This window comes from Symphodus melops, assembly GCF_947650265.1.
Source record: "Symphodus melops genome assembly, chromosome: 20".
Lineage (NCBI taxonomy): Eukaryota > Metazoa > Chordata > Actinopteri > Labriformes > Labridae > Symphodus > Symphodus melops.
In genome coordinates, this window is record NC_136710.1 from 2,257,519 (window position 1) to 2,277,869 (window position 20,351).

Here is a 20,351-nt window from a genome sequence, read left to right on the forward strand (position 1 = left end):
TCATCATAGAGCAATCTGGCCTGAAAGCATGGACCCAGCTGACTCAGACCCAGGCAGTTAGTTCACACACATTGAACACACTGTGTCCATCCATGCTTGGCTCTCTGGGGTGTTATGGATTCACTCTCTGAGCTCTCTCTACTGTGGTCAACCTGGACATCAACTCGCCTCCTGCTGGCAACGGTTAAACCCAAGTACTCATGGGTCTCAAATGGGGTTCTGATGAGTAGCACTGTAGTTTCCATGTTAACCCAAAAGCACAAACATTTGGAAGCCAGTATTTTTGTTAATGGCCAAACTTTAAGCTCTACACCGTTGTTGATTCCGACTCCGATCTGCCAGACTCTGATTTTCCGAAAGAGGCCCAGATAACCACCACCCACATTGACCTGTTAGCACACATAACCTTGCAAACTTGCCTTGTCTTTGCAAACGGGTAATCAACATGAGACAGCAGGAGTTTTTCACATCATGTCGTCTTCTCACCCTCCACTAGTTCTCGGGTTGCCGTCTTCTATTGAAAGTACCCCAACAAACCTGGGGGACCGCCAGGAGTTTGTCATTGGGTGAGGGGAGGGGGAACTGTCAAAGACCTATCAGGTCTTTCACATGTTTCAGATTCACTGTCACTAAGTGACACCCACTGAACAACATCTATTGCTGAAATCTAAATGTTTAATTTAGGCTCACGTGAGCAGCAGAAATAAGCCACACAGGAAGAGGTCCCTCCTCAGCGACACTTCACTTCAGTTTGGTGTTCAGACAGTCAACATGGAGGTCGCCGGTCTCTGCATCAAATTCTGTGAGTACGTTTACTTAAAACTAACCAGTGTAGTCGTTTAAACTGAGGATTGTAATGAATAACAATCTCTGTCTCAGTGATTTTGAGCTCTTCTCTTATTTTATTCCAGTGGTCCACATGTTAGTCCTGCTGTGTGCACATGTTCAGGACGTTGGTAAGTACCAGGATGTTGTTTGGTTGTATTTGAACTTCATTTGGTTCTTTCTGGTGAAATAAGAGAAAACATGTCTTGGATTTGTTTCAGATTCACTGATTCTCCGTCTTGAACCAAACAGACAGCAGTTCTTTGAATACGAGTCTCTGACCTTCCATTGTGAGGGCGCACATTACTCAACTGGACTGAAAATTGTACATCAGTCCAAAGGGGAATTACTCAAATGTGAAACTACAGAAACATCAACAAGGTCTTCCTGCAACGTTAGTAGTGTTTTTCTACAAGAAAGTGGGTATTACTGGTGTGAGTCTGGAGATGGGAAGACAAGCAACCACATCTCTATCACTGTTTCTGGTATGTTTGTATTAAGACGAGATCTTTACATGCACTCATCTTTGTTTGATATAAAATATGAACCCTATGTTGTTCAGCTGGTCATGTGATCCTGGAGAGTCCCATCAGTGTGGTGGAGGGAGACGCTGTGACTCTCAACTGCAGACACAAGATGTCCACATCCATCCTCCCAGCTGATTTCTACAAAGATGGCCGCCTTATCAGAAGAAGCCCAACAGCAAACATGAGGATCCCCGCTGTTTCCAAACGTGATGAAGGATTCTACAAGTGTAGCATCTCTGGAAGAGGAGAATCAGCCGAGAGTCTGATGGCTGTTGAAGGTACATTTCTTTCATCATGTGGCTGAAAATGAGTTTGTTGACCTTCATAGTCCGGGCTACCTCCCATACTATGTTTGATAACTTGAGGCACCATGTGAAGGCGTGCAGTATTTCTATTTCTGTCTTCTTTGCAGAGTCACACCAAGAGATTCACTCGTCCTCAGACCTTCTATTGGTCATCTTCAGAAACGTTCTCCCTGTAGTGATGATGGCTCTGCTGCTGCTGCTGCTGGGACGGCTCCACTTTGGGAAACTCAGGGGTGAACCCACAGGTAAACACCGACACCTCGAGTGCTCTCAAATCGAGATGGAGATACAGAAGTAAAGGATACAACGGGATGAACGACCAAACAGATATTTTCGATGAAGTCTTGTTTGGCGGCCAGAAAGGAAGAACATCCCATAATGCTTCAGCTGCTGTCGTCCACATGTTACGATGCACCTTGTTCATTATTCAGTATGTAATAATGATCCACTTATATTTAGTGCTTGTTGTGCAAACATTTTTAATCAGCTTAAAGAATCCAAGCCACAGAAATGTTTTTAAATGATCAGATAAAATAAAATGGCATCTCTTCCTGATTACTTCCTGTGTCACATATTTAATTCACATGTTGATTGATGTTCAACAGATGTTCGTTCTTCTTCTGAATAAGGATGTGATGTTTGGTTTATTGCAAACATGTAAAATAAAAGAGTCAAATAACATTGTGCAAACCACAGTTTGTTTCAGTGTGTTTCTACATTTCACTTTCAGATCTGAGACCCAGCTTCTCTAACTCTGACCCATGAGCCGCAACTCAACTCAGCTTTATTTATAGTGCATATAAGTCTGTGGGCCCAAACTGTGTGAACACAGTTAAAAGAGGAGACGCGATTACAGGCCAGATTAAAATTAACAATAAAACCCACAACATCAGCAGGAGCAGCTCAGAGCTTCACTTCCTGTTCATATCTACCCAAACCTTTAACACAAACCATTTGTGATGGTAACATGAACGTTTCAACTGTAATATTCACTAAATGTTTTTATGTATCAACAGCAGTACAAAGCACGTCTGTCTTTCTGTAACGACAGTTCACATTTCTATTAAAGATGTGATGGAAGTGTCTTTTCATGCAGTGTGGTCGTTCTACAGCAGGGGGCAGAGTAGGGCTTGTTTATTTAATGTGTGTTTGAGTATATGTGTGTTTGTGAGTTTGTGTGTATTTGTGTGGGTTAAAGGGTCAACATTATCATAGATGCTGTGGTGTTTAAAAACTTGAGTCTTTCCTCCATGAACCTGTGGTGGATTTAACACGTTGTTGACAAAGTCATGTTTAGAGTTGGATAAAAATTGAAGGTCAAAACAATTGTTTTATTTACATTTTATTTTGGAAGTTTTATTTATTTTGGAATAAAAGACCCAAAAAGCATAAAGCATTAGCATGTTAGCATGTTCATATTAAACATATTAGCAAGCTGATAACAGTATTCAGCTCAAAGCATTTGACAGCTACCGTCAGTGTCCACTCCAAAAGGCCTTTTTGTTGAATATATTGAATATAAATTGTAACAGCTGAGAAGCAGACCCAGAGAAAACACTGTTTGCGTCAAAGAATAAACACCAGTACACTTTAATGGAACAATAATTTTCTGTCTCCTCGTGTTTGACCTTTACACCCATGGTAGACGTAAAGTATCAGACTCATTTCTTTCTTTAGCCTCAGTCAGCCTGGTTCAGATGAAAGTGGCGCTGCAGCATGAAGGTGGTGGTTGACCACTGCGAGTGTTCAGATGTAAAGCAGATCTATTCATGTGAAACGTGTTTACTCTCACACAAATAAACACAGCTGATGGAACAAGTGGGTTTAGCTGTCAGTTTATAATAACAGACACATCACACCGCATCTTCAATATATCTCTCAACATCAACACATGCAGGGTGCAGAGACTGAAAACCATTGCCACAATAAAAAAACAAGACTTTTTTCACCAATCAGGTTCAACCAAACATCTTCAGTCAGCCGTCACGCAGCGACCTGAAGACACAAAGGGTTAACAAAGTTACAGACAAATATTTAAAGATACAAAGGGTTAACAGTTCAACTATATGACATGTTTTTATTCACTGATGGAGTGTTATCCTATCTCCAGTTAAATTCATGTTTTTCAAACCTGGTTATCTCTACTGACATCAACGTTTCAAAGCGGTAAATATGGTTAATGTATCCTGCCTGTCTGTATACTGCTACTGGATGCCTTGAATTTCCCTCGGGATCAATAAAGGATCTATCTATCTATCTATCTATGTTCTAACCTCTGCTGTCCATTCTACATTATGTGAATGTCAGTAATGTCCTGAGTCTTGCCTTGTGGATGGTTGAATAGAAGGATTCCTGTGTCAAAGGTCGGTCGGTACGAGCTGAGCGAACGGTCAACGTTGGGATGGTGGAGGCTCCTTGCTCTGTTTGGAGTAAAGGTTGGATTATCCCAGTATTGCTAAATATTTAGCAGAACACTTGAACATCACGGACTATTGAGTTTACATTGTCTGGACAATAAGGCTCACCCAGTTGTTGAGTGTCATCCAAAGTGGAGTAAAAGGGTCCAGTTGATGATTCAGCTTGAACTGACAGCAGAGAAAGGATGGGTTTATACCATATACGAAGATGTTAGCACAGTGAAATCAAGGCTTGCATTAAAAATTAAGTTGTTCCCTTGGATGGTTCAATCAGTACTCAATTAATGACATGAGTTTAGCTTTTCAGAGAGCCTGTAAAACTAGGACAAACCTAGCTTCCTACAACGTCAGCTGGTTATCTCCAAATTTATGTTGACAGTCAAAGCTGTCAATATGATAGCGCACCACACATTTACTCTAAGCTTCGATTATGACCTCCTTATTTCAGCAAACATTTCACTTCCACCCTAAGTATTTGACTATTTCAATGAAATGCTCTTTTTCTATCCTGTTCGTTTCGTCTCTCAGAGGCTCAGGTTTGAATCCTATTTGTTCAAACCTTCCCAAATCCTGCTAGCTCTCTTGTATGTGATTTATTATTCATCAATATGCAGATGATACTCTGTTCCCTGTTGGCTAACTGCATTAACTCATTAGGCATCAAATCCAAACTTGTATAACTGACTTTTTAAGTTATAATAATCATTTATGATACCTTTGTTTGTATAGAAAGGGTTTACAAAGTGCTATGTTGTGGAGTGTTTAAATCTGTAGTGTTCTTTTTACTTCTCTGTAGACTTCATCGGAGAATATGTCTCCAGGTGAATTCACCTTGACGACTACTTTAAATCTCAGGCTTTTTCTCTTTTAAAGAAATTAGCTGTTTTTATTTTTTTCAGTGAAGAATTTTACCATCATGCTTAAAAAGAATAAAATGAAATACTACCCCAGGTTCAAGAGGAAGGGAATATAAGACATTGGGTGGAGAATCATACATGTGAAATGAGCCTTGATAGAATAAACTGTCAGGTGAGGTACCTTTCTTCGTCCTGTCTTTTTTAACCACAGCATATGTCGGTTGGCCAGAATCTGCTGCCTCTCGACCGGCCTCAACAGAGACTGAAAATACAAACACGTGACAAGAATCCATGTCAATATAGTACACAGGTAATACAAATATACAGTCTATATGTTTGTTTCCATGTTCAGCAGTTACATCCACAAACTGAACATTTTCTCCAGAGAGCAAGAGTTTTAATTACTGTTAACTATTAATTTGGCTTTTTCTAATAACAGACAAATGTGACTTTTTCACACTTCAAAGGACTTCTGAAGTTCTGATGAGCAGGCTGTTATTTTTTATTAAGCTTTATATATATATATATATATATATATATATATATATATATATATATAACTCACTCATATATATATAACTCACTCAACATGTTAGGTAAACACAGGTTTACATGAACATGATAATGATACCTGTTCTTACCTGTCTGAAGCTCAGTTGTGCTTGATTGAGGTGCCAGTGTGGACAAGTACAGCAACACTGCAATGCATGACAGAAAAAGACACAGAGAACCAGGAAGACATAGAGACATGAGACAACAAAAATGCCACTTCCTGGTTTAAAGATTTGCAGTGGTCTTGTTTTGTTCGAGTTTTTCTTTCACAGCAGATATTTGTCAGATACTATTATTAGTATTTATAACCAACCATTCAACGTTAAACGCTCTGTGCTGAATGTTTGCATCATAAAGGTTTGACGATACTGGTTTCACAGATGTCAGGTAAGAATCCATGACTGGGTTCAAGACCTCACTGTTATTAAATGGCCCATTCAACAAAATCCCTTTAAGTGCAAATATTACACGGTGACTGGGACCAATCGATCACTTTAAGCACCTCTCGTTGGTGAAATGTGTTTGTACCTCTGTTCCAATAACCTTTGACGAGATGAAGAAGTCCAACCAGCAACACCAGAACCAATAAAACAGTGACAGTAACTATCCAAGGGCTGGATCCTTCATCCTGGTTTTCTGGATTGACATCACAAAGTAATCAATATTTTATTTCCGTCTCAGGTCAATTAAAAGACTCATCCCACATGGAAGTACATTTCCATCCGTCTGATTGTTAATGTATTTCGTCCTCTTCAAATTAATAAATATACTTTAGGTGTGCCTAAAGTATATCTCATATAATATACAGTATATATATGTAGTTATAAAACATATCTCTATCACATTTATGTTTAAATCTGATTTAGAAACACTGATATATCTCACCTTCAACAGCCATCAGACTCTCGGCTGATTCTCCTCTTCCAGAGATGCTACACTTGTAGAATCCTTCATCAAGTTTGGAAACAGCAGGAATTGTCATGTTTCCTGTTGGGCTTCTTCTGATAAGGCGGCCATCTTTGTAGAAATCAGCTTGGAGGATGGATGAGGACGTCTTGTGTCTGCAGTTCAGAGTCACAGTGTCTCCCTCCACCACACTGATGGGACTCTCCAGGATCACATGACCAGCTGAACAACATAGGGTTCATATTTTATGTCAAACAAAGATGAGTGCATGTAAAGATCTCGTCTTAATACAAACATACCAGAAACAGTGATAGAGATGAGGTTGCTTCTCTTCCCATCTCCAGACTCACACCAGTAATGTCCACTTTCTTGTAGAAAAACATTACTAATGTTGCAGGATGACCTTGTTGATGTTTCTGTAGTTTTACATTTGAGTAATTCCCCTTTGGACTGATGTACAATTTTCAGTCCAGTTGAGTAATGTGCGTCCTCACAGTGGAAGGTCAGAGACTCGTATTCAAAGAACTGCTGTCTGTTTGGTTCAAGATGGAGAATCAGTGAATCTGAAACAAATCCAAGACATGTTTTCTCTTATTTCAGCAGAAAGAACCAACTGAAGTTAAAATACAACCAAACAACATCCTGGTACTTACCAACGTCCTGAACATGTGCACACAGCAGGACTAACATGTGGACCACTGGAATAAAGAAAAGAGCTCAAAATCACTGAGACGTGTTGAACAGTCGTATATTCTGATTATTCTTACAGCTCCTAAAGCTGACTTTGGTGTTTGACTTTTACATTTTTATTGTTAAGGGCTTAAACTCTGTATCAATATTCTAATCCTGAACGCCTTTCCAAGCACCATGAGCTTCCTCTGTATTAAAGCAGTGAAGGGTGTCAGAGATTGTTATTCATTACAATCCTCAGTTTAAACGACTACTCCGGTAAGTTTTAAGGAAACGTACTCACAGAATTTGATGCAGAGACCGCCGACCTCCATGTTGACTGTCTGAACACCAAACTGAAGTGAAGTGTCGCTGAGGAGGGGCCTCTTCCTGTGTGGCTTATTTCTGCTCTTCACACAAGCCTAAATTTAACATTTAGTTTTTTTTAAAGGATGTTCATACTGACTGACATACAGTGGGGGTGGTGTAGCCTCAGTTGATAGATCAGCGTTAATGGGCGGAGCCAAAGACCAAAGCCAACTGCTCTGAGGTGAAAACATGTTCACTGACTTATCAAAAAGATCTGATATAGTCAACCAATGAAATTTTAATGCGAAAATTGCCTGCCAGCCTGTTGCTATTTCTACGTGGTGGTCGTCTACTAAAAGACTTACAGAACTACAGACTGAGGGGTCGCTTCACCCATTCCCCTGCACTTTGCACCAGTTATAATGTTAAAGGATTTGTGTTTGCACTGAGAACCTGTCTTGTGAGTCGTATATTTGGGTCCAGACCTCCTTTCGTTCATCATAGAGCAATCGGGCCTGAAAGCATGGACCCAGCTGACTCAGACCCAGGCAGTTAGTTCACACACATTCAACACAACGTTCAGTCCGTTGGATCTCTTTAAAATGGGTGCTAAGCTATTGCTATGTTCCATTGACTTCGGAGCTGGGAAGTCAGAGCTGGGAGTGACATCACACCCGAGTCGAGTGTGTTCCAGTTGCAAGTTGGAAAACGCAACATGGACACCTTTTGGAGTACCTTTTTTATGTTAGCTAATACCAGATGACAACAACACACTACAGGATAGTTTGTGCTCAAAAATAAAACACGAAAACACGTCCACAGGGAGAACTTTCACGATAATGTCAGTGTAATGGATTCAAACAGCTAGTAGACACTGTAGTTACAGCTTTAACGTACGGTTGATGCATCTAGCCACCACGTTGGATTCTAACTCTCACCTGTTCTCCAACTTTCCAACTAGTAAATACGACTTCAGCTGGCGTTCCAGTTGACTGGAAACTTGGAATTTCCCACTTACCAGTTCAACAGAGATGCAGCATTTCGACCAAACAGATAAAGATTTCTCACACTCACACCGCCTGACATTAAGAGCACCGACCTCCATGTTCACTCTGAATTGCTTGAATTGTTTAGTTTCACAATTAAGTTGTTCATGTTAGCAGTTCTGGTTCCCTTGTGTCTAATCTTGATGTTTCCTTGTTTGGTCTTATGTGTTACCCGTCTTATCCAGTAATTTCTGATCTTGGTGTTTTCTAGTCTCATATGTTGTATGTCATGTAGTAACTTCGTATCCTCGTGTTTTTTTATACATTCTTGAGCTCTGTATCTTCAGTGTTTTATGGTTTGGTTTGTGGTCTCTTCAGTGTTTCTTGTACATTACTCCTGCCTCTGTGTGTTTCCCTCCTGTCTTGATTGCCCTGATTGTCTTCACCTGTGTAACTAGTCTCACCTGTGTTAATTACCTGTGTCCCATTTTAGTTTGTTGTTTGTGTCGGTCAGAGTTTCCACATGTCTTACCAGTGTTTTACTGTGACTAGAATAAACCTTTTGTTCATACTGCAATTATGTCCAACTCCCTGTTTCCATTCATGACATGAAGTTTTTTAAAATTGAATTGAAGATATGAATGAAGGTTGTTTCTGCTGCATGTGGTTTGTGGTTGCGGTTGAAAATATTTCCCCACAGACAAAGCTCATCAAGAGCCTTGGGGGGTACGTTAAAAGGCCAAAAGAGGGGCACCAAGAACAAAGACAAAACTGACTCTGAAAGGAAACTCGAGTTTAAATACAGACGCCAGTTGAAACTGAAATAACAAACTTCTTTAATGTGCAGGCAAGGCGTTTCATAATAGACTCACAGGTAGTTTTCACACCAAAGCTCATCTTTAAGAGTGCACTCACACAAGGTAATCTGTACCCCGCTCGAGCACATTAGTGACCCCTACAGTCCAGTTTGTTTGATGAATGTGCGTGCTCCGTACACTTCTTTATCTCTGGCAGGATTTGAACAGGTGTGCTTCAGCTCAGATCAGTTCATGCACAAACACAAGCACGAGTACACAAGCATGGAGAGCCTTCATTATGCATTTTAATGAATATGTTACGAGTCATTTGAATGTGGGACTCGTTGAATAGAAGTGTCCATGAGCATCCACTCAGACTGCTGGTGGAGGTCAAGAGATGCTGTGATGATTTGTCAAAAGACTCGTCCGTGGAGGTTTGCTGACCGTCTTCTTCGCATCTTCACACAGTCAAAGTTTGGTGTCCTAAAACGAGACCCTGAGGAATTAAATCAACCATGTAGTGAATAAAAAAGGCTCGGACATATTAGGAATCATATCTTAAACATACTCAAGATTTCTTTCCTTTCTAAACTGCCTGAAAGGCAAACCACACTACTACTAATAAAAATATTTTTCTTATTATTATCATAGCCTCAAATTTTGGCCGTTTAGTCTGAGGTCTGACACCCGACAGAGGTTTTCCTGAGAACTGATGCTTTTTCGTTTGAGGTCTGACACCTTCGTCTGAGACCCGAGGATGTCCTAAAATGTATGCCGTACTGGTGTTCAGAGTTAGAGTGGTGACAGAGTTCTGTCTTAGCTGTTAGCTGACTACAGTTAAACACTTCTCACACTCAAACACATGCACAGACACACGGCAACCACCCTCACAATTTCAGCAGGAAATGGGCGAGTTATGATTATTATTAAGATCATGTAAGGAATAAAGTGTGTTTTTTAATCTTGATTCTCTTTGGTTTTTTGTTCACCTCTGAGTTTCCCAAAGTGGAGCCGTCCCAGCAGCAGAAACAGCAGAGCCATCATCACCACAGGAAGAAGGTTTCTGAAGATGACGAACAGAAGGTCTGATGACGTGTGAATCTCCTGGTGAGACTCTGCAAAGATGACGGAAATAGACATAATGCACGCCTTCTGGTGGTGACTCAAGTTTCAGAAGTAGTATGGGAGGTAGAGTTAGGGTTTGCTCAGTTTTGGATAAAATGGGCCTTACTCTGCTATAAGCTTAGAATATCAATCCCCAAACGTTTTCAACAAGTAATAATCAACAACATTAAATTCAGTTACTAAGTTTTTAATGAACGAATGCTTTAATTAAAGACCAACACAGTCCATTATAATTCTGAGCATTAGGTTCTCACCTGTGACAGCGAGCCAACTCTCTGGTGAGTCATCAGAGATTTTGCACTTGTAGAATCCTTTATCACACGTGGAAATACTGTCGATCATCAGCTCTTGTGTTGAGCTGCTCCCAATAAGAACACCGTTTTTATAGAAATCCGCCGGGTGGTTGGAGGGAGTCGTTTTGTTCCTGCATCTCAGGGTCACGCTTTCTCCCTCCATCACAGGACGGACAGGACTCTCCAGGACGACAGAACCGGCTGAATGAAAGGTATGTGATCGTTATTTCATGGCAACGTGAGTTCGTAAAAATCCGGCTGTTACAATACAAACATACCAGAGACAGAGACGTTAACAGAGTGGCTTCTTTCCCCGCCTCCAGCCTCGCACCAGTACTCTCCACTGTCTTCCATGAAGGCACTTCTAATGATGCAGGAGCACTTGGTGTTAACCCCCCAATTGGAAAAACCACATGTGGAAATGCCTCTTTTATTCCTCCTCTGAACGCTGCACTCGGTGAAGGCGTCAAAGCCGAAACAGTTCAACGAGAAGGACTCGTATTCAAAGAGCTGCATTTTGGTTGGAACGATTGTAAAAGCTGCGTCTGAGACAAAGCAAAAGAAAAAGACAAAGACAAAAGTCATTGAGACGTTTGAATTGACCAGAAATAACCCAATAAATGACAGCAAAGGTTGATTTATGGAGCATCTTTAGGTCCAACTCAAAAAGCAACCTACAGACTCTCTGAGGATTTGACCCGAGGTGGATGAAAGCTGTTATCACTGGAGAGACAAAGAACAGGACGTCAGAGAAATAATCTTTAACCTGTTCTTTTTCCTTTTGAGAATAAATAAAGATTTGACTAGAAATAAGAAATAAATATTTTATTTAAGCAGTACAATCTAAGGGAATTCTTTATTATTAATTTTGGGCTTCAGGAAGAACAAAACTGTGCAGGAGGGGGGGTAAAAAGTATAAACCTGTCCTTTGAACGTACTTAAATGCATTTAAATTTGCATAAACCAAAGATAAAGGTTTCCGGCATTGAAAAAAACAAGCCATTATTTATATAAGAGTGAAAAGAGGGAACACTAAGTACTCACACAGTCTGATGTAGAAAGCCTCAACCTCCATGTTGTCTCTTTTCTCTCTCAACTCTACTGAAGAGGGGTTTCTGCTTGTTTGGTTTATTTCCGTTGTTGAAGACACGCAGCATTGGAGACAGAAATAGTCTCAGCGGTTCTATGAGATGTCTGTGGGCGGAGCCAAAGACTGAGGCACAAAGATAATAACAACAACTTCTGGATGGAAATAGAAAGTATAGAAAGTCGTCCCTTAGTTCAGTGATAATATTGCTATATATCACACTATCAGTGTCAATAATAATATGACGAGGATTTCTAGTAAGTGTATGAAGTGTAAGGGTGTAGCAATGATTAGCACGTTCTCCAACACATGCTGATTAGCTAACAAGTGATAATAAGTAGAAACTGCAGGAAAAAAAATCTATAAATGACAACCTAAGAAGTCCTAAAAACTCAGACAACGCACTGTCCCACGTCAAGGTTTGAAATAAAAGTACTTCAAAGAACGCAAAAAGAGTGAGAAGAGCTATTCAGAAAAGAACCCCAAGATCGATCTGGTCTCAGTGAACATTTATTTGAAGGCAAGGTAAGCGTTTCGAAGACCCCTCTGTCACACGGTGAGGAGAGAAAGAGGCCCCGAGAAAAGGCAAACATGAAAACTTATACCTTTCCATCACACTACACAGAGCACTTCCCCATCACGCCACATAGAGCCACTGCCCACCTGGCAGGGCACAATCTATCTATCTATGACTATTTACCACCATAAAATCTTTGATGCCAATAAAAAGCCAAAGCATAGCACAATACATCAGTTAATAATTCACACATACAGGATGTGGATTAATACCCTGTAGTATGTAAAGCATGTGATTATGTTGGACCAAACACTCATTCCTTCTCCGCCAAACAGGTAGGCAGATTAAAGAGGTTTTTTTCTTGCCTGAATATCAAATACAGGAAACCTTGAAACTATATTAAACCCATGCACACCGCAGGCTTTGATTTAAAGGGACATGCCGAATGATAAAACTGGTTGGTTTGCAACACTTTAAAACTCTTACTGAACGTTATTTACTTTGTCTAACAACAGCGGACCGTGTTAAATTGCTCCAACAGCTCCATCATGAAAACAATTAGACCGAAGAGTAACATGACACCTACATTACCGGTTAAAATAGATGTTAAGTGTTACCTCATTTATTTGTTCGTACTTTTCTATTGTATGTTTGTTTAAACCTTCTGTCCAGACAAAACAATGATATCAAAACTTTCCTTTAGTTTGACTGCTACATCTTAATGCTAAATCGATGATAGTTATTTGATCTTGAATGACAATTAATCATGAAATAATAACCCTAATGCTTTTATCAATGTTGTAAATATGGTGAGCTCTAAGCTAGGTTTTTCTCTACTGTCATAATCAATATCAAATAATAACAACAAAAAAAACAATCCAACCAAGAAAAATCAAATCCAAACTAATGGATTGTTATTTGGAAGGGATTCACTTCTAAAACGTTTTAATGTTCAAATCTCAAGGATGCATCCCCTGAACCCCTCTAAACGTCAGCAGAGCTCCACCAGCTCCATGCTTTTCCACCAAACTGTCGTCCTTCTTCTTCTAGCAACGAGCTGTTCAGGTAAGAACGGACAATAACCATTTTCAAAGTGGATCAACGGCTACTACATGACACATTTCTGCCTAATATACTTTCTTATCCAAACAAATCCAGAGAAATATGGAGTACCACAAGGATCAATTCTTGGACTCCAAAGCTTTGATGAATCATGTTATAAACATTAAGCAGTCGACATTTTAGTTAACCTTTTTGGTGACATAGTGACTCAAGGTTTCTTTTGAACTTCATGCATTTAACTTGGTAGTTTTCAATCCTATTGCTTGTATTTCTTTCAGCCCAGTCTCAGGTGTTTACACCATCACAGCAAATCGTAGCCGGAGTTGGTGAAGACATTGCGCTACCATGTTATTTGGACCCTCCTTTGGATGCCACTGACTTGACTGTGGAGTGGAGGAGACCTGACCTGAATCCTAGATTTGTCTATTTGTGGCGTGGTGGCGTGGAGCTAGGGAATAAAAAGCATCCATCCTATGAGGGGAGAACATCAATGACCCTCAACAAACTGAAGCACGGGGACATTTCCCTTAAAGTCCACAACGTGACGCTCTCTGATGAGGGGACGTATGGATGCTTCATTCCTTCACTGAACAGCGAGGCTACTGTTGAACTTTTGGTTGGTGAGTGGAACCACATTAATGTACGATCAAATAGATGGAACAGCTATTCGATGGTAGCTGCAGTTTTTAATTCTTTATCTTTAGGGGCAGCCTCATCAATCATCATCAGCTTTGGGACGACAGAGACTGATGGAGACATCAGAAGGTTGGTTCTCCAGTGTGAGTCTGAAGGCTGGTATCCAGAGCCTGAGGTGTTGTGGCTGGACAGTGAGGGAGTCCTCCTCTCTGCTGGATCTACAGAGACCGTCAGAGGGTCTGATGGTCTCTTTACTGTCAGCAGCAGAGTGACTGTGGAGAGGAGACGCAACAACAAGTTCACCTGTAGAGTCACCCAGAACAACATCAACCAGACCAGAGAGACACACATCCATGTTCCAGGTGGTTTTACCATTACAGGCTCAAATCTCAGGGTTCTGGTTCTTGTTTGTTTCAGCCTTTATTATTTGTTTTTTATTAACAGATGATTTCAACAATGTTCTGTGTTCCTCGGCTCTTCCAATCGTCTGCAGCTTGGTTGTGGGTTTTGTGGCTATTTTTCTTTCGATCGTCTGTTTTGTGTGGATCTGCAGACGGAAACAAAAAAGTAAGCCTATCACTGAATATATGATTTTCTGTCTTTGTCGTTATCAGTTTTACTTCGTTTGTCTCTTTGCTTTTCAACAGGGAACGTCCGTAAGCAGCCAAAAACAGGCCAAAAAACAACTTTAAATGAAACAGAACTTGACCCGCTTGATGGAAAGAAGACGGAAACACAGCGAGACTTTGCAGTGAGCCCAACAATCCTAGATTTGGATGAGAAAAAAAGACGCCTTGATGTTGAGTTAAAAGACACGGAAGATGAACACAGCGATGTGTTAGTAATTATTAATTCATTAATGATTTACAAACAGGATCTGGAGGACCAAAGACATTATTGTAAAGAACATCAGCAAATAGTCAAGAGACAGAACATCCAGGATCATTGTCAGTCAACAAATGGCTCGATGGCACAGACAGAAGAAAGATGCATAAAAAACTCTGAGGATAATCAGACAGAGATGATCATGATGTCCACTTTAAAAATGGTTGAGAAAATGACGGAGAAGAAGATTCAATTGGCCTGTAAGAAGGATGAAATACTTAAACAACAGGAGGCGATCAATGAGCAGAGAGATAAAATAGACCAAGGAAGACCAACAGAAGGAGGTATGAGAAGGACTTTGAATTTTTGCACACAGATGTGTCTAAACATACACAAGACACCTGAAAACACACTGAAGAGAAAATAAAACCACAAAAGAAGAATATTAGACCCTAGAAAAACAACAAGGAATAAAGTGAGCATCATGACATCATGACAGGACATTTTTGGGTGGATGAGTTCATACCGATGGTGCTGGCAGTTTACAACGTTACTCTTCAGGAAACATTACATAAAATAACGTGAGCATCGGTCATGGTGTATGAGCACTGAGACCACAATACGCTGTGGGAACAGCAGAGACCAAAAACTGAAACCTCCTGAAATACACTGCAGTGCTGTGTGAGGTTCTCATGGTTCATATTTAAAGAAGTTCAGCACGAGCGTCAGACCCCCCCCCCCCCCCCCCCCCCCACCACCACCACCCAACATCAGAGTATTTCTGATAGTGAACATTTACACTTGAACTTCCTGTCTGACAGCTGTGAAGATAAATAATGCTATCACTCAGAATAATTAAGATTAATAATTAACGCTCTGTCAACACATCCTGTTTCATTTCATATCAAAGAAAGAAAAAAGGAAAAAAAAAAGACTTTGTCACTCAGAAGAAGAATTTAATATGTATTTATCATTTCAGACACATTTTTATTCAACATTGTACTTGTACAAAAATCATTTCACATACTGCCAAAGTACAACATTGGTAACGAAACATGTTTTAGCTAAGGTTATCTTTCAGTTCTGTTTACTTTACCAAAAAAAAGCATTGTGAGGAAAAAGACTCAGAAGTTCATGACTTCTTCATTACAATCACAATAACCACCCAGTGTTAGAAAATAAAACGTTTGTTTTTATTTATTTTGATTTGCAATGAACTGTATGGTTCCAAATAAAGTCTTTAATTCTTTACTAGTCTGACTGCTGTGAAGTTTTTACAACAATTTAGCCGCACAGGAAATAGGGCTGGAAGGTAGCTGAACGTCTTTGCTGCAGTGCCTAAAATAAATGACGTGTTGTTCGATGATGTTTGACTGTCACAGTGGCTACGTGACTTCTGAACAGGCGGCTGATAATAGAGCAGCCTGCACTGTGACCTGGGGCCCCTTTCAGCAAGTATAGAGCAAACCTCGAGTCTGTTAACCCTGAGTTTAGGGAAACAATAAGTTTCAGTAAGAGAGGTCCCTCAAACCCGAGAAAAAGCGTTAACTCAAACCCGTTCCAGAGAGGAAGGCAACTTGAGCTCTGAGTCAGTTACCATGGTAACGTCTGTGAAGCTAGCATGGTCGGGGAGCATGGTAATTTCCTCTAGGTACACTTTTGTGAACCAATCAAGCCTCTGTACTCCATTCATGCACGAGCCCACACTCAAAGCGTGAACAAACCAATGGCGCTAGTGCATGTAAGTGAGGGGGCGTGGCTTTTGAGGGAGCATGAGAATGGGAGAGAATGCTACTTTCAAAATCATGCTAGTTTTTGAAAATGACCTACCCTGCCTATAATGAAAATAAATGTTAAGTTTGATACATTTCCACCAGTTTTGATAAAATATTCCGGCGCATACATCATCATTGGTGTTCAGCCTGAAGGAAGTGCAAACACATTTACAAGGCTTTTTAAAGGCGTTACATCAAACGTCAGTTTACGCTCCTTATCGCGGGTGATTTATTAAAGCATACGTTGTGCTCATCGGATCTTCTACGGCGGCCTGTTCAGATGCTGAAACACAACGAAAGCACATTTCAAAGTTAGACAGACAGATAGTTCGATGTTTTAATCAGACATTTACACTCAATTAAAAAAAAAACAACTGTAGATAATATGCATGCTTTTGACATGGTAAAGGATTGTTATGATCTTCTGAATTGAAAATAATAATTCTGTCCATAACAGCCAACATGCTTAAGCTAACATGTTCTGTCCACTCGTTACCTCTCTTCTTCATGGGTTTATTGATGAAAGGGTCAGCATATGTTGTCTCAACTGGAACATTAGCGCTTCCATCCTCACACGCTGAAAAACAATGAAAGTAAATCTTACACAGAAGTTGTTGTCAGTGTGAATAATCGGGTTTGTATTTTAATGTTTTCTTCCCTCTTACCTGTGTCGACTGTTTGACGTCTGCGACATCGAAGAAATCCCACCAACAGCAATGAAACCAGGAGGAGTGCAAAGACACTAATGCAGACCTTCAGAGTCTGCGGTGAGATCTGAACAGATGAATCCTCCTTGGAAGATTCTGGAGAGAAAATCACACCGTGAAAATATGTCAACAAATGATTTGGAACATAGTGAAACATTTTGTGGTGTCACCTGTGACGATCAACCAGCTCTCTGCTGATTCTCCAGCTCCAGAGATGCTGCACCTGTAGAGACCTTCGTTGGACCTGGTGACACTGTGGAAGGTCACGTTCTCTGTGGGGCTGCTGTTCATCGAGACGCCATCTTTAAAGAACGTTGCAGCATGCGTTGAGTTAGACCTCTTCTCTCTGCAGCGCAGGGTCACATTGTCGCCCTCCATCACAGGAAGACTTGGACCCTCCAGGATCAAAGAACCACCTGAAAAAAATATTAAATAGTATGAATTAGCTGTGTGTACAAGTGGAAATGTTGTGTACTGCTCCTTTAAGTTTAAAAAAGAAAAATTCTGCATCACAGACTTTGGAACAGGATTTTCTTGGTCAATGGCGCAGTTGCTTAAATTATACTGAAGGTAGCTACACATTTTAAAAAATTAAATAAAACCAATGTGTGAGTGCAAAATCGCTCCAGGAACACCAGAAGTCACATCCACATAATATTTAAAAAAAATAAAAAATTTACCAGTGACAGTGATGTTGACGCTGCTGCTCCTCAGCGCTCCTCTTTCGCACCAATATTCCCCGCTGTCCAATTTTGGAATTGCGTTTTTAATATTGCAGGCGCCTGTTGATGCCTCCCAATAAGTAGCGCACGTCTGAACAGCTCCGCTGATCTTCTTCATCACCCGCCATCCTATTAACCCCATCTGCCCCTCGCAGCTCACAACGATGGTTTCATATTCAAAGAACTGCTGTCTCTCTGGACCGACCCGAGGAAAATCAGCAACTACACACACAAACAAGTCCTCATTCAGTTATTACGATTTAAACAGTCCACACACGAATATGAATTATTTTCAGTCTCAACATAAATGTTTTACTCGAAAGAGAGTAATTGTTTGTATGCACAAAGTAATTTCAAAGGACGTAACACAAAGTCCTTTTTCCTTCAGGTTCCAGATTTCTCCTGACTGAAGTCGTATCATAGCTTGTTAAACCGATGTTATTTCACATATCTTAAGTTTTTTGTCTTACTCACCAACACTGAGAGAAAAACCGAAGTTATCGTTCGCAACTGCCAAGAACAACGTGATCGTCACTGCCGAGACAAAGAGAGCAGAATATCGCACAACACGTCAAATATTAAAATGTTCATCAGAGTTTATCCGTGACGATCTGATCCTGTATGACCTGCGACACTGTGCAGCTCAACATACATCACATGTTGTTTTTGTACCGTGAGGATGGATTTATTACTCACGGAGCCTGAAGCAGAGAGCTGTGACGTCCATGTTGTCTCGAGGCGGACTGTCTGAACTTCAGACTGCCTTTAAAATATCATGTCAGTCACATCCTCCTTCACTTCCTCTTTCTCAGCAGGTCTGCGGTCTCTGAAACAAAGACCTTGGCCCTTGACAGAAAGCCTCAGTTCAGTATGAAGTGCGGACTTCTCAGAAAGGGGGACTGAACCCTCGTGGTCATTCAGTGGGTCCACCTCAGTAGACTGAACTCTTCAGGATAGATGCTAACTTCAGCATTTTGTGCAGTATGGATCAGATGCATTGTTTCAGGCTCAACACCCACAATACCGTGTGAAATTAAAGGTAAAACAAATCTCCATGTGCTCCTCCAAATCAAAACAAATAAACGGTTAACGTGCCGTTGTTAAGTTGTTCACATGCCATGTGGAGTTTTAGATTATTTATTGTAGGAGTAGGAGTGTCAATAACAGGAGGCAGGGTGATGATGTCACTTCCACCCTGAATTAATCAGATGAACAAATATCGGCCTGCTGAACAGGCGGTCTTAACAGTACACAGCACGGAGAGAAGGCATTGTCTACTGACAGGTCGTGCAGGCACCCCTAGTCCTAGTTTTTAAAAAGGAAAATTCACAGAATTCCACAAGGTGGCGCCAGAAGCCCAGTCTCGTACAAAGTATGTAGACCTAAGAAGTAGATTTAAAAGACAAAACGCCATTAAAATATCTTCTTTATCAGATATTCTTATTTTTGTTTGGTTCACTCTGCGAAAAAATTAATATTCTCCTCATATGACATCAACTTTATGTAAAAACTGTGTAAAATATCTACTTCATATAAATAAACTGTCTGTTATAGGATGACATCATTTAATATCAAGTTTGCTTTCCTTTCCACTCCTTATTTTAACGTTCTAAATGTTTATTATTGTAAATATTTAATGTTATATTGTTGTACAATTACAGCACAGTTTAGATTATTGGATGTTGAAGCGTACTTGGACAATTAAACTGATTCTGACTCAACACGGCAGAATCTTTACACACACACTCATACACGTTTATCTTACCGACAGAGGACTTGACTCCAAAAAAAAAAAATCAAAAAAATCAACATTTTCATTAAGAAGTTACCGTGTGGATTCTTTAATGTTCAAGCCATGTCGACCTATCAGAGGAGATTTAAACCCAATCGTACATGTCGAGACACAAACACACTCATACTGGTTTACCTTACAAACAGAGGACCATCAATCCACACTGACCAAATGACGACCCCTTTTTCTGCTTGTTCTTAAATGTTATTTTATTTCATTTGATTGAGCTTCCAGCATCCTTTACATCTATATCTGTTTTCAAGTGGGTTCAGAAGAACTGTTTTTTCCATGTAACTATGGACACACACAACCAGAGCGGGGTCCTCATTCACGACTGAGATTAAAGACAAACAGATACAGAAAATAAAAAGGAAAAATGGGCAGAGTCCAGTCACAAACACACAGGTTTCACAGCTTTATGAGGGGTATATGCACAATTAGCTTAAATAAACTATTAGTAGTCATCACCATGTCTGGTCAGCACCTGAATTATCGGTCAGTTAAACTTATCATTTTTTAATATGTAGGCTCATGATGCTGATGAATTAATGCATCTAAACTGTAACACCATTAATGTCCACTAGGTGGGGCTATAATGTTAATTGTATTGAATAGGGTGCCATTACACACACACACACACACACACACTTGATTTATAGC

General features: G+C 40.3%; 4 protein-coding genes across 4 annotated transcripts; 1 reads left to right on the plus strand and 3 right to left on the minus strand.

Annotated features, from left to right (window-relative positions):
• Positions 1 to 726: 726 nt before the first annotated feature.
• Positions 727 to 1,955, plus strand: LOC306841622 (Fc receptor-like protein 5; the record flags this gene model as incomplete). Its single annotated transcript, XM_079371567.1, has 5 exons — positions 727 to 802; positions 912 to 956; positions 1,047 to 1,310; positions 1,388 to 1,630; positions 1,765 to 1,955. Exons 1-5 carry the CDS (start codon positions 772 to 774, stop codon positions 1,953 to 1,955), a joined length of 774 nt encoding a protein of 257 aa, XP_079227693.1. The 5' UTR covers positions 727 to 771.
• Positions 1,956 to 3,640: 1,685 nt separating this feature from the next.
• On the minus strand, positions 3,641 to 7,409 carry LOC306841623 (low affinity immunoglobulin gamma Fc region receptor III-A-like; the record flags this gene model as incomplete). Its single annotated transcript, XM_079371568.1, has 10 exons — positions 7,363 to 7,409; positions 7,043 to 7,087; positions 6,689 to 6,952; positions 6,369 to 6,611; positions 6,012 to 6,119; positions 5,573 to 5,629; positions 5,113 to 5,193; positions 4,183 to 4,242; positions 3,983 to 4,077; positions 3,641 to 3,652 (listed from the first exon to the last, which is right to left on the minus strand). Exons 1-10 carry the CDS (start codon positions 7,391 to 7,393, stop codon positions 3,641 to 3,643), a joined length of 996 nt encoding a protein of 331 aa, XP_079227694.1. The 5' UTR covers positions 7,394 to 7,409.
• A 1,107-nt stretch (positions 7,410 to 8,516) lies between these two features.
• On the minus strand, positions 8,517 to 11,791 carry LOC306841703 (high affinity immunoglobulin gamma Fc receptor I-like). The gene is made up of 6 exons (XM_079371658.1): positions 11,613 to 11,791; positions 11,247 to 11,291; positions 10,847 to 11,113; positions 10,530 to 10,769; positions 10,140 to 10,265; positions 8,517 to 9,646 (listed from the first exon to the last, which is right to left on the minus strand). Exons 1-6 carry the CDS (start codon positions 11,641 to 11,643, stop codon positions 9,564 to 9,566), a joined length of 792 nt encoding a protein of 263 aa, XP_079227784.1. The 5' UTR covers positions 11,644 to 11,791; the 3' UTR covers positions 8,517 to 9,563.
• Positions 11,792 to 13,897: 2,106 nt separating this feature from the next.
• On the minus strand, positions 13,898 to 18,065 carry LOC306841624 (low affinity immunoglobulin gamma Fc region receptor II-like; the record flags this gene model as incomplete). The annotated part of the gene is made up of 5 exons (XM_079371569.1): positions 17,858 to 18,065; positions 17,348 to 17,593; positions 17,136 to 17,273; positions 16,967 to 17,047; positions 13,898 to 14,142 (listed from the first exon to the last, which is right to left on the minus strand). Exons 1-5 carry the CDS (start codon positions 18,039 to 18,041, stop codon positions 13,898 to 13,900), a joined length of 894 nt encoding a protein of 297 aa, XP_079227695.1. The 5' UTR covers positions 18,042 to 18,065.
• Positions 18,066 to 20,351: the final 2,286 nt, after the last annotated feature.

Bases quoted from the DNA above. Each gene is read 5' to 3' on its own strand.
- LOC306841703 (XM_079371658.1), bottom strand. From the start codon at position 11,643: ATGGAGGTTGAGGCTTTCTACATCAGACTGT. The intron at 11,292-11,612 runs GTGAGTACTTAG...TTGTCTCTCCAG, and splicing joins GGCTTTCTACATCAGACTGT to TGATAACAGCTTTCATCCAC. The intron at 10,266-10,529 runs GTGAGAACCTAA...TCATCTTTGCAG, and splicing joins GAGTTGGCTCGCTGTCACAG to AGTCTCACCAGGAGATTCAC.